The 13,360-nt window shown below is 41.2% G+C and overlaps 1 protein-coding gene across 7 annotated transcripts in view; it reads right to left on the minus strand.

Moving 5' to 3' along the window:
• The window catches only part of DNAH7 (dynein axonemal heavy chain 7), a 249,486-nt gene that overhangs the window by 206,392 nt on the left and 29,734 nt on the right, over nucleotides 1-13,360 (minus strand). For 6 of the 7 annotated variants that reach the window (XM_053276796.1, XM_053276818.1, XM_053276788.1 and 3 more), the window contains exons 9-12: nucleotides 11,107-11,226; nucleotides 9,139-9,322; nucleotides 2,304-2,483; nucleotides 1,320-1,595 (exon numbers count right to left, since the gene is read on the minus strand). In XM_053276796.1, the coding sequence (XP_053132771.1) occupies nucleotides 1,320-1,595; nucleotides 2,304-2,483; nucleotides 9,139-9,322; nucleotides 11,107-11,226 (760 nt within the window). The remainder of the gene's footprint in view (nucleotides 1-1,319; nucleotides 1,596-2,303; nucleotides 2,484-9,138; nucleotides 9,323-11,106; nucleotides 11,227-13,360) is intronic. The other variant, XM_053276777.1, reaches the window with a different exon arrangement.

Raw genomic sequence — 13,360 nt, forward strand, 5'->3', positions numbered from 1 at the left:
GGAGAAACTTAAGCATGTAGTACACTGCTCTGGGCTCCTTGGAGGAAGAGCGGGATATAAAATGTAAATAATAAATAAATAAATAAAATTATTTTAAGAATTTCTTAACTACAATAATATTTCAGGTTCTCGGCAAGAAATAATTGTTTTACTTTTATATTGAAAAGAAATATACCAAATATAAGGTACTGAGCAACTCTCTTATGCACCTATTCACCACGCTCTCCAGTAGTGAAAACTTTTTATTCTGCCAATCACTAGCTAACTCCACCCCAGAGAAATGCTCCACCCAAGGGCTGCTGTGCTCATGTAGTGCTACTGCATTTTCTCAATAGCAGCCCTGGGCAAAGAATTATAGAGACAGTAGGCTGCACATCATGTTAGCCACTGTTTTGTTCTCATTTACACAGTAGTTAATCGAAACCGAAGTTATTATTTCACTGAAGTTACTCTGAATTTCTGATACACAAAATTTGGGGAAAGCCATGAAATGGATATTTTATACCAATCAAATTTTGCATTGAAAAGCAGCAGGCTGTCCTTAAAATCTGAAATGAGTAAACTCTTCAGAGTTGGTCTCAAACAAGTCCAGAAGTTATTGGAATTCTTTCTCGCAAAATCAAGAACTCAGATTATTTGCTGAACAATTTCAAGGCAGTTCAGAAAACGATCTACCCCGCTCCCTACCAGCCTCATCAACCCCTCACTCCACTTATTGATTTCACCAGCAGCAAGGCCGCAGGAATGCTTGAGGCAGTGGGTGGCAGTGCCAAGGAAGAAGGAGGGAGGCTTTCTTTTTCTCCTTGTCCTGCTATGTTTGGATCTAGAACAGCACACATGAAACTAAGTACAGCAGTGCAGCCACAGAGGGCCCAATAGCCTTTTTGCCCATTTCACACCCTTTCTTGTTCTGCTTCCGTATTCCTTGGTGCACTATGCAAAAATGCAGAGCATAGCCCTTGGGAGGACTCCAAACCCCACCACACCTTTGCTTGGTCCACTAAGCCACAACGTTTTGATGTGCTATCAGCACATCACAAGGAAAGTTTGTTCCTCTTTCAAAAGGAACATACATCCCTCCCCTCCAACCAACTCAGAAGTGAAACACATAATCAGTGATTCCACTCAGGATCTGATGCAAGCGATAATACCTAGAACCAGGATTTATTCTGTGAAACACAAACAGGTGTAAACATCACTAGCCCAAAGGCTAATGAAGATGTAATACTGTATTAGAACTGTGGTGCCACTCCATTTTTTTCTGGATGTACTGAAGGACATGAAATGAAGCCACATTTTCTACTCCATACATATATTACCTTTCTAGAATGGTACTGTATTTCATCCCTGAGATTTTGATACTTGGCAATTTCTGCTGTTATTTCTTCAAAGGTGTGCTCCTCTGACAGGAACTGATCAATATCCCGATCCGCTTGTTTGGTTATCAAATCATTATATTTATCATAGAGTTTGAGGTGCTCAGTCGGTGCTACACTCTCTTTAGTAATCTCTGCTTTAACCATTTGTTTATGCTTCTCCATAATTTCATCAAGGATTATAGGCTTTAAGTTCATGGATCCAGTCTTGTTCTCAGGCTTTCAAAACATATATACAAAAGGGTATATTCTTTTACTTTTAATATTGTTCTCTGGTTTATTTGGTGTTTTTTTAAAATGAACAATACATTAATTAATCATGCAACATTTAATTTTATCAGATCAAGTATGTTTATTGTCAACCCTATGTCAACAACCTCCCCTTCCTCTGGAAGCCCTCTGTGTCATCCAAAAATATATCCCTGGGGGCAGCACAATCCTCAGGTGACAAAGAGCACTTCCTGAGGAAGAGAGAAGTTGTCAAAATATTCTCCCCTTCTGCTGAACCAGGAGTGGCGCTCAATTAGTTGAACTTTTCAGAAGCACCAGTGTTTCTTCCATTGCACCAGTGCTTCGTTAGTATGTCAGCCAGTGGCCACAATCCAGCACAGCTATATGCACTGAAGTCCCATGGTATTCCATGATATTTAGTATGCATAAATGTGCACTAGATTGTAACTTATACATGCACAGTCATCTGACTCTCAGCTTGAATATTTCAACATACTAAAATACTTAATTATTAAGTATAAAATGTTTAACTTTTATAAGTGAGAATCAAGTCAAAAGTTTTAATAAGAATTTGTCCTCTCTTAGGTCAACAGAGCTTGCTACCAAGAAAATTATAGTTTGGATCACAACTAAAGTTTGGCAACAACAAAAAATGCAATGAAGAGACAAAAACTATGTTATTAAAGAATGTCTTACCCACTTTGAATAGAGTTTGGTCTCCACTCTTGGCAAGAGATTAACAGCTTTCACCATAACTGTATAAACATTCAAAAAGATGGTTTCATAGTCACTAAACTCAGGTTCAAACTTAATAGTGTCATTTTCAAGGATCAGTCTCATTATAAAGCCTGGATGTTCATAGGCTCGAACAGATTTCTGTCAAAAAGAATTTTTTAAAGATATTTTTTAAGAGCTAACATATAACAGAGAAACAAAGAGATTCAACTTAGTATCACAAATGCGGAGATGTATCATGCCTGGGCTCTTCAGAATTCAAACATCCACCAGTTCCTCAAGAAAGAGAGGCAGACATCCAGATTAGCACTACACAGGTTCAGCAATGCTGAGTGCCAGACTACCAATGAGCTGTTGTGCGAGCAAGGAAAAGGGCTATTTTTGCCAATCTCTCCTTCCCTCTGAAGCCCATATTTTCATGACATACAATGGGCTTCAGAGGGAAAGGCAAATCCGTGAAAACATCCGTTCCCCCACTCATGCAACAGCACAGCCATAGTCTGAAACTCAGCACTGTTGCATCCATGCAGTGCTAGTCTGGATGACAGTCAGTGGGTTTTTATGTGCAAACACACCTGTTGTCATGTCCCAGGTGCTCATCTTACAGCAACAGGGCAGTGTTTCTAACTATAGCCCTGCCTCTTACAGCCCTGCCTCTTACAGCCCTGCCTCCAACTCTAATTATGCTTTTAGTCCTATAACATACCAGGTCTATCTTCCTGCCACTAACATACTTCCCAAGCCATGATCTCTTATTTCTTTCACTATGGGAGGTAGAGCACAAAGAAGCATTGGGTCGAATCGTAACTACCAATGGGTTGGATCCCAACTACCTAGAAGCTCCCATAAGAGAAATTTCCCAGAGCAGCCCCTGCATCCCTGAAAAGTCTCTCATGAAAAGTGGGTGGGGCACAGGGCTACAGTTGGAGAGGGAAGCAGCCCCAAATAGGTTGGAAGGACCAGGGGCGGAGCCACCATTGTGCAGACGGGGCCAATGAACCCAGCCGCCACTCCCTGTGCAGTCGCCCCATCCAACCTAGCCACGCCCCCCACATCTGACATCTGGTGCAGGAGGTGTGGCCATATGCGGTAACACTGCTGCGGAGCCACATTTGTGAGAAACTTCAGCCAAGTCTGGGAGCACCCTTTCCTGCCTCAAAAGGCAGAAAGATGCATTGCCAGCCAGGCTGGGAACCCAGCAATGGCTGAAGCACCCGTTTTCGCAAATGGCCACGCCCCCTGCATCTGATGTCAGACACAGGAGGTGTGGCTAGGGTGCCTAGGGGCCACCACCAGCTCCTATGCACCTGGGAAGGACCTTGCATTAGAGGTAGTTCTGCTTAATCAAGGCGCTTTTGTCCAATTTGATGCCATTTTCCTCCTCCCCACAGCCCCCCAACCCAGATGGAGATCTAGTATGGGTCGAAGGCCACCACCTTTCCTTGACACTTGGAAATACCAGGCGTAAAACCCCACCCACTGGTGCTCTGAGGAGACTGGCTCTAGCACCCCTTTTGATAAAAGTTCTTGTACCTCTGCTAGCGGGGTAGGAGTTGTGGGGGTATATTTTATTCCCATAAAGGTAGGTGTGGACAAGAACTCTAGGGTGTAGTCAGTGGAAACAATGCTTAGCACCCAGGCATTGGAAGTGATAAGACACCAGAGTGCTAAGTAGGGGGCAAGCCAGATAGCAGGAGCAGTGGGCAAGGTTTCTAAAAAGTCAACAGCTTTGTTTGGAGACCTCCTGGCCCCTTGTCTTCTGATGCTGCTTTTCTCATTGGGAGAAAGGCCTTTTCTGACTCTGAGGGAAAGATCTTCTAAAATCCCTGTGATCCGTACAAGAAAAGACTTGTACGGTCTCCAGAATCACTGGTTGTAGGGCCAAGTAGTTGAAGAGGAAGAGGTGAAAATACGGGCGGTAAACTTCAACTTTTTCATCTTCTCCATTACTTCATTGGTCTCCTTGCTATAGAGCCCCTCTCTGTGGAAGGGCAAGTCTTCATTTTTGTCACACACATCTTGCTGCAGTGTAGATGACCTGAGCCAGGCATGCCTATGAAGTGAGAACACACTGGCCATGGTGCAGGACTCAGTTTCTGTCAAGTGCTTCTCAATGTTTAGAGATTGCCTAGTAACACTGGCAGACTTGGCAAGGAGTTTTTTTTAAACGGGCCTGTAAATGCGCAGGAGCTTCCTGTATGTCATCTTTGAAACCTACCCAGATGGAATAATTAAACTTAGGCCATATAGTTTAAGACCTTCATACATAGGGAAGGTTATGAATAGATCTTCTGCCCTCTTTGTCAACAAGAATAGAATGTCACTTACCCAATGTATAGGACAGGGTGAAGTCCACCACTGAAAAATTGGACAGGAAATGCTTAAACAAAAACTGACAATCCTCCTCCTGTACATGATATAAATTTTCATGTCTATGAGAGGTTGAGGCCGTAGAAGGTGGAGCTTCCGAGGCTGCCTTTGATGAACTGACTAGGTCAGGCAGTATGAGCAACGCTGCAGGAGTGGATATCACAGAAATGGCCATAAATCATACTGGGTCACTTACAGTCGTGGCTGGAGACTTCAATTCAAAGACGAGAGTCTTTGCCATTTCAGAAACTTGAATCCTATAGGATGTTGTCTCCTCCACTGGAGAGTCCAGGGGGTTATTGGGCACATTATAGTCTGTTGAGGTGCCAGATGGAGTCTCCGTAACATTTGATTCAGTATCATAGTCAGATGTGGAGGAGAGGTCCTCATCAGGAGCAGTCTTATCAGGCAGGACAGGTGCAACTGGTGGTGACAAGGGTTCAACCAATCAGGTTGAATGGGAACGTAAGGCATGAGAGCAGGTGCTGGAATGGCAGGTTGAGCTGGAAGTTGGTTCAATGGTGAGGGTCAGCCAGATGTTTGAAGGGGTCAGAAGGTTGACCTTGAGGAGCAAGAGAGGACTTATGCTTGCTCATCTTCCATTGGGATAATTCCTCAGTCATAAGGTAGAAGTGAATGACCCAGCATTGAATCACGGAAGTGCCCCATCTTGAGCATACAGCCATAATCTAGGGCCCCTGGAGAACTCCAGCAATTGAGTCTGCATCAATAAGGAGATGGGGGTGGTAAAGAAAAACTTAACTGCTTCCTCCATGATGAAGGAATATGAGCAAATGAAGCCAATTGAGTGGTTCTGGGTGGAGAAAACAATGGACTGGCCTGACTGGAGAGGCCAATGTCTTAGGAACTCAAGGATTCTCAAGGTCGATGTCGATGTCATTGTCGTTGTTGAGACCATGCAGAGCAAATCCCTTGAACATTGTTCCCAACATCATCAGGGGGAACTCCAGCATGGCCTCAAAGTCAGGAATCTGAATGCCCCTCGATGTCGATGACTAAGGTAGTCTGAAGCTGAAGGCTGGAGAGTTCAATATTGAACACCGACAGAAGAAGCGATCCATCGACATTGACGAGGCCATTCTCAGCGACGGGTGAACAGTAGAACGCAGTGACGTTGAAGGCACTGTCGTCACTGACATCAAAGCCAAAGAATGAAAGTCGCTTCACATCGAAAGCAGGCAAGATGTGTTAATGGTGAACTCCAGCGAGGAAGAGAATGAATGGACGACCTGGATCGTCAATGGCATTGGGGTAGAAGGCAATGATGAAAACTGTATGTGAGGTGATATCTGGGTCATTGGTGTAGAGCAGTGTTTGACCATCAACAACTTCAAAGATGTAGAAGCTGTGACAGTCACGGGTAACATGGTAAGCAAAATTGAAAGTGCTGACGAAGTCAACAACGTCAACAACGTCAGTGTCAATTTCAATTTCAGTGGCGTGTTTGACTGCAAGGCCAAAGGCGCTCCAGATGTTTTCAACCACTTCGAGGTTGATAAGGAGTCAGAGTCCTTATGTTTCCTTTTCTTGTGCCAGTGGAGGAACTCCTTCATCACTTTGCTTTTAAAAGGAAATCAATGTGGAGTCGGATGGGGGCTTCAGCATCAACTTTGATACTGATGCTGTCAATGTCATCAGCATCAGCCGGAATGCTTGGCTTTTCTTAGTCTGGCTGGAGAAGGACAGGAAGATCTTGCACATTCTAATATTATGGTCCTCTCCTAAACACAATAGGCAGAACTTGTGGTGGTCAGATGATGGTAAAGTGCGAAAGGTGAAACGCGTTAGCATTTTCCTGTTTTCCTCGAGTCCATGAGAACTGAGTGGGGAAGGGCCAAAGTAGTGAGTTAGAGAATGGTTAAGGGAGTCTGAATCAAAGCCAACAATATCACAAAAAGCTAAATCCAAATGAAAAACGAAAGCATTGTCTAAAAAATGGTCCAAGGTCAAAAGCCGGAAAATCATGAAAGCGTCAAGTCCAAACATTAGACAGAGTGGTAAACCAATAAAACAGTCCAAGGGTCAAGAGAAACCAGTAATATAATGATGAAAAAATGCTGGTTTTGTGTTCCAGGAAACAAGACTGTGGAGCTAATCGCAAGGGAAGCGCACAGCACAGTGGACGGAAAGGAACTGAGGAGAAGAGATGCTTGCCACCAAAGAGACCAAGTGTGCACGCACAAAGGGCAGGGCATCAAGCGACTTGTGGAGCTATTCAGTCTTTCTGCAGTGCAGAGCCCAATGTTGGGAATGATGCCTAGCTACCACAAGGATCATGTGTCTCTGTGGATGTTGGCCATCTACTAAAATATAATAATGTTTTTGTAGAGCAAATGTTCTGTTTGCCCCCTTCCCAATTCCTCACAAGCACCCACTAACAGTTGGTTCCAATCTCAGTACTTTAGTAGTCAATGCACTCAATAGCCAACATGTTGTACAGTGAAACACAGGTGGTTGTAAACCACCCATATTACTGAGAGCACCTTTTTATTAAAAAAACCAACCACCTGTGCTTCTGCGCAAATACTGTGAGTTGTGTGGAAATTGGAAATAATGTAAGTAGCATTGCGGAAATACATTTGCACAGCACTCTTGCACAAGAATGCCAGTGGCTTTTTAAAGGTGTTTGCAGTTGCATGGGCAGTTCATAAAGATATTTAAAGTTTGAGCCTGGGGCACCCACATTTGTAAGTGTTTATGGGCAGGCTACTTCAATATATATAGCACAGAGTATTTCGGGAGTTAACTCACTCCCATTACAGCAGATGCTAACAGGGTCTCGGGGCAACAACTTGTAAATGTTAAGCATGGAGACCGATTTAAGTTTAAACTAATCTACTTTATTTAGAAGTACATGCTGATGGGAAAGTCTTGTACTCTAGCTGCAAGCTACATGGTGGTCAGCTATAAAAGCATTCTGGGAAGAAGAAGTCAGTCACTCCCAGGAAGTTCCTGAGTACATTCTATCAATTGAAGGGTCATAGAGGCAGAGATAAACAGGGAAGAAGAGAAACGGATTATCTCTACTCCCAATGCCTCTAGTGGTCATTAGGATTATTGGTGCAAAACATCAATGCCTTCTGGAGCTGGATCTCCAACAATAACTGCCTGTGTTACATTGTGCAACATGCTGGCCACTGTTTTCACCTGAATGCAGACATTTGGAGGGCAATCAATTCCAGGTCAATACAGCTTGTATAGAGATGCAGAGATTGAGTAAATGCCCTGTTGGCATCATAGTTCTGTCACCCATATGGCAGATTTAAAATAGGAACAAAAAGTGAAGTCTAGCATTTTTTAGCTCTGTAGTTTACACAGTCAGTTTAAGTGACATTCATCATGACATGTAATAATCATAGAAGCAGAAAGAACTAGACTTACATAAACCTGAATTTCTAGAAAAACTGAAAGCCGTGATTATCTATGAGCTAGATGTCCATGATTCTTTATGAGCTAGAGTGGCATCTATCTCTTGGTATATCTATGGTGAAAATCCTATATACTTGGAAGTTACAGTGAAAAATCAGTCCAACTTTAGACCAGAAGAGCCAAAAAGGTCTGTGTCAAAATTGTACTCCCTTGTTGATAATTTTACCCAGAAGTTTATTACTATCAACCTGGCCCCTCCCTTTCTAATGCCTTACATCATTTATACATAACAGGGTTTGATAAACTATGATAAACGATCATCAGTCTTCATGCCATCATGGATCACTGTCTCTTATGAAGCAATTATCAGGGGCGTAGCTAGGGGAGAGGGGGCCCATGTTCACCCTTCTCTCTGGCAGTCCCTCAGAGTGAGGGAGGTAATGAAGAAAATAGGGAGGTGTGGAGCTGGGGCCCCCGGGTTCTTTGAACCCTTTCACTCAGTTATAGCTACATCCCTGGCAATTATTCAGTTACTCAATAGTGGGAGTCTACCTGGAAAGCAAACAACAGCATTACATGGTGGGCTGATCACTTACAGGGAATATATGAACTCAACCCTGTTATTATTCAGATTCTTGACACAATAAACATCTGAGCTGTCTCATGTTGATAACTGTTATCAACTCTTTCTGATTTTCAGGTTTGTAAAGAATAATGATACATTAATAATTACTTCACATGCAAATTCACCCTAAATTTTATTTCCCATAAGTCTTCAAGACTCGCATGAGCTAGGTGACCATCAGTTGATTCCTGAGACAATGGTGTTCCTTTGTTTATCTAGATCCAAAAATGTTAATACCTTTATCCTGGCAAACAGCACATAATGTGAATATGCTGCAGGCCTACTAAAATATCATATTTAGCTTCATAAAATAAAACCTTTATTTATAACGCCTTTAAAATACATATTTCTTTAAACAGCAGATAGGAAAATGCAGCCAGATTTGTCATCTGAGCAGTGAATCCTACTTACTGGAGGCTGTACAATTAAATCCGTAAAGTCCTGCATTGAAACTAAAGCTAAACTTTGCAATTGCTTGGTCATTAAGGCAGCGGCACAGTTGAAGAAAGCTTCTAATTTGGCACTGCTGGCATTTGTGGGTACTTGCTTTCGTTTATTACCTTGGTAATAGATATTCTGCACTTCTGGAAACCACCTGAAAGGAACGGAAAATGTTTGTAAGTGACTGACATGACATGCCTATGCTTATAACAATTTTGTCACTGCTGACTAAATTGTAAGGCAGAGTTTCTCAAACATTATATGCAAAGTTCTACTGTATAAGGTCAATCATGCTGCTGTGATAATCCTTTCCCATTATCCAAGAGAAGAACAATGATGGATACATACAACCATACAGTAGCTGTGTTCTATTCTGTCTACAAGTACAGCATCTGTTTACTAAAATGCATCTTTGAACAGAAACAGCCTATTTTCTCTTTTAAAAATCCACCATATTTGTGGTGTTGCAGGTCCATACAGACACAGACTCTCCCAAAGAACATCATTCCACCAGGTTTTCCATGGCTTTCTTGAAAGGCATTCACAAGATCATATACTTTTATTCCAACTCCATATAGAATCATTGATACACCATAAATGTGTAAAATACAAATAAACAAATACATTCCATATTACTAAAACCAGAAGAAATACACAACACACCCTGCTTCTGTCTTCATAATTATTAATATGTAATGAGATCAACTCTCTGCACTACAAAACAGAAAAAAATAAAATCCATGATTTTTCTACCTGTTAACTGCCTTTTTGTGAATGCAACATAATGGCTGAAATGGTAACAAATGCTTGGAAGGTAATATGAAAATGCTGCCAATAATTTTGGCTGTTGTTACTCCCCTTTCCCATTCTCTCCACTGACGTCTGTGGGAACAGTCTTAGCATTACAAACCTGATGCAACTGTTCATGTTAGTAGCAGCAGGCTGCTGCTTGTGGGTAGCCCTCACCGCTCTGAATTATCATCAAAACTATTGCTGGCTATCTCTTCGGAGCGATGTGCATGTAACACCACACATTGCTGGACAGGCTGAGAAACCCACCATGCCCCACCTATTTGTGTGTGAAGTTCTTCGTTCATTCTTATAATCACCAACACAAATTAGGGTCAAACTAGACATTACATTAATCAAAAGACAGTAGCTTAAGTGCTTGTTTTATATTCAGCAAACAGCAGCCAGGCCATACACATACACCCCATGAATCATGGCCAAGGAATGCGAGGAGTGCAGTTTAACCCTCTGTGCCAAGCATGATCCGTAATGGCTGGGGGCAGAGGGTTAAGTCCCTTCTCCCGGTACACCACAGTCCCGATCCACAGAGGGACAATCCAGCTCCTGTGTACTGAATAAACAGCAAACATGCTAGCCCCCATCACATGCTTAATAATATCTAGCTGGGGCCTTAGAAATGCCATTCTGTCCTTTAATCAATTTGAAAATATTACAATGCTGTTTAAATTTATTCCCACTGGCCAAACTCCACAATGGCATTTTAAAATGAAAACAAAACCATTATAGGATTCTGAGTGCTAACATGAGCTTTTCCAAACAGGTATCAGAACCTTTTACAAAGTTTTATTATGGAACTAAAATAAAATATCTTGCTTAAAAAAACAAAACAAAAATGGAAAATATTATGAATGTCATGAAATTTAGGAAAAGTCTTGGCTGAATGAGATACCCACGACTAGTGTCAGATATCAATATATATCAACGCTGATGTTATACAGTGAGATCAAATGCAAGATTATTAATTGCAGCAGCCAGATTCTAGTTTTCATTTCAAAAAATAAGTATTTCAACTTTGCAGGCAAACTCCATCCCTCAATAACCAATTAAGAACACTCAGCCACAAAATCAGCTGTGGCCAACCCATAACTTTCAGGTCCATTAATTATTAAGGCTATGTTTTGATCTTACTTTTTAAAAAGGGTATCCTTGGCAGATTCCATTTGCCTCACGACTATGTTCTGGAAGAATGCAAGCTCCATTGATTCTTTACGATTGTGAAATGCTTCTTTATCAACTAAACGCAAATTTCTGCAGGAGTCATAAAATGGACAATTTGATGAGCATATTTTCACACTGCACTTGTCTTTGCTGTTGATTCCTTATAGAAAGAAAATGACTGGACCACTTTTTCTGTTCTTAGAAACACTTCTCTTGTTTGATATAGAATGTTTTATAGCAGTAGCTTTCATGTTTAATTCACACTCAAGATTGTCACACAATGCATCTGAGCAATAACACAGCCAACTATACAGTCCAGCAATTCCTTGTAGGTATCAGAGCTCTGATGTGCCATCCACAAAGGCTCCCCTGTTCTCTGGGGTGAAGGATAAATCTCCCCCATGCACAAAAGGAACCATGTGGAACCACTTCCTCAGCTGAAATGAATGAGAAAGCCCATTCATGCAGGAACTCTGTCCATCACAGTTCAGAGCAGAGAAAGTCAGAAAAGAAATAAGGAGCTACCTGCCAAGAGGAGTAAAAAGTTTAAGGTGGGGGGCTAAGCAGATAATCTGATAACCAACAAACTAGCCTTTTCTATTTGGTAGAATGACTGAGGTCCAAAACTGATTATTATGCTGACCGTGGGCACAGCATTTGCCCATCTACACATTCTACATGCACTCTGTCATTTCTAAATATATTCATCAAAAGGCATATTGCTTATAGAGTTAGTGCCGTTCTGGCACACCCACATGGGCCTCCAGTTGCTGAAAGGCTACTTCTACGTGTGAACTGGCTGACTCGCAATGTCATTATAGAGCCAAACAACTCTGTAAGCAAAATGCCTTAAGCTACTTTGTTGGTTATCAGAGCATCTGCTTAGCTCCCCACCTTAAACTCTTTGCTCAACCTGGCTGGGAGCTCCTTATTTCTTTTCTGACTTTGTCTGCACTTACAATGTAAGTGCACCTGTATGTGATGATATAGGAACTGAACACTTATGCAGACAAGTAATTTAATTGCTGCCACTATCACATCTGCTTCAGTCCTGATTGATACCCTTAGCTACATCACTAGCTGTATAGAAAATATCTTAAGGTCTTGGGTAACAGGAAAACAGCAGAGATCATACCAGTAGAAAAGGAACAAAGGCCTAGATGAAGAAGGCACAAGCAAGACTATAAACTCTGAATCACAATAATACCCTTAAGGCAGGTCTAGCTTCCATTCATAAGGGATATGAAACAAATACATTGTTGGCATGAGATAACGATTCTTAACTTTGCAATGATATTTGTCAGACTATGTTGAGTAAAGAATGCTTGAGGATCAAACCCTCCAGATCATGATTAGTTCCCAGAGCAACAATTTTCTTTTGGTGAAATGAAATTAATCAGATTCAGTATCTTCAAAAGAAAATTAGCTGTAGATTATTAAAAATGAATTATCTTCCTGGACTAGCCCTCATTTCAAAGTATACATTATTAGACTATCTGATGAACTGTCAGATATTTCTTTATCTCCAGAAACAGAGGAGGTACAACTCAATTAAAACTTCCCAGTTAGACATAACTATTTGGGAACTTAAGAGAACAAAACTAATGGTGAAAAAGTAAAACTTCAAATATTTCTTACTATTTTTTCTTTTGTCACAAAATATATTTACCAATAAAATAATCTAGCTTCAGGGATTGAAAAAAATCACATTTGGAAAGTGGCTCAACTGCTGATTTAAATGAATAATGGTGGTTTTAATGGCCCTGCTCTGTCAGGAACAGAAAGCTTATTCTGATCAGGCACAACCCTAGAAATATTTTAAAGACAATGTTCTCTGGCAACAATTAGTTCCTTCAGGGTTCTTGCTGTCAGAATGAGGCATTGCCTCAACACAACAAGCTAAGCAAATTTTGCCTTGTTTGCCTTCATACTGACAGACCAGGGTGAACGTTTTCAGCTATTAATCTTGCTTTAGCTCTTTTCTATTTTTTAAAATTATTTTTATCGCTTGTCTATGTTCAAAATTAAACAGCTGTACATTTGATTGCTAAACACTATGGGATGAGACTGCTCATTTGTGATCAAACCTTTATGTAGTCTGAAGCCATAAATAAACCATATTTGACACAGCAAAATATGCTGTAAGAAAAATATTAGGGGATTTTTAAAATGTAGGCAATGGATTGGATCATAAGATTTTCTTCCTCCAGAGAAAGAAGCTTCC

The sequence above is a fragment of the Hemicordylus capensis genome, chromosome 1 (assembly GCF_027244095.1).
Source record: "Hemicordylus capensis ecotype Gifberg chromosome 1, rHemCap1.1.pri, whole genome shotgun sequence".
Classification (NCBI taxonomy): Eukaryota; Metazoa; Chordata; class Lepidosauria; order Squamata; family Cordylidae; genus Hemicordylus; species Hemicordylus capensis.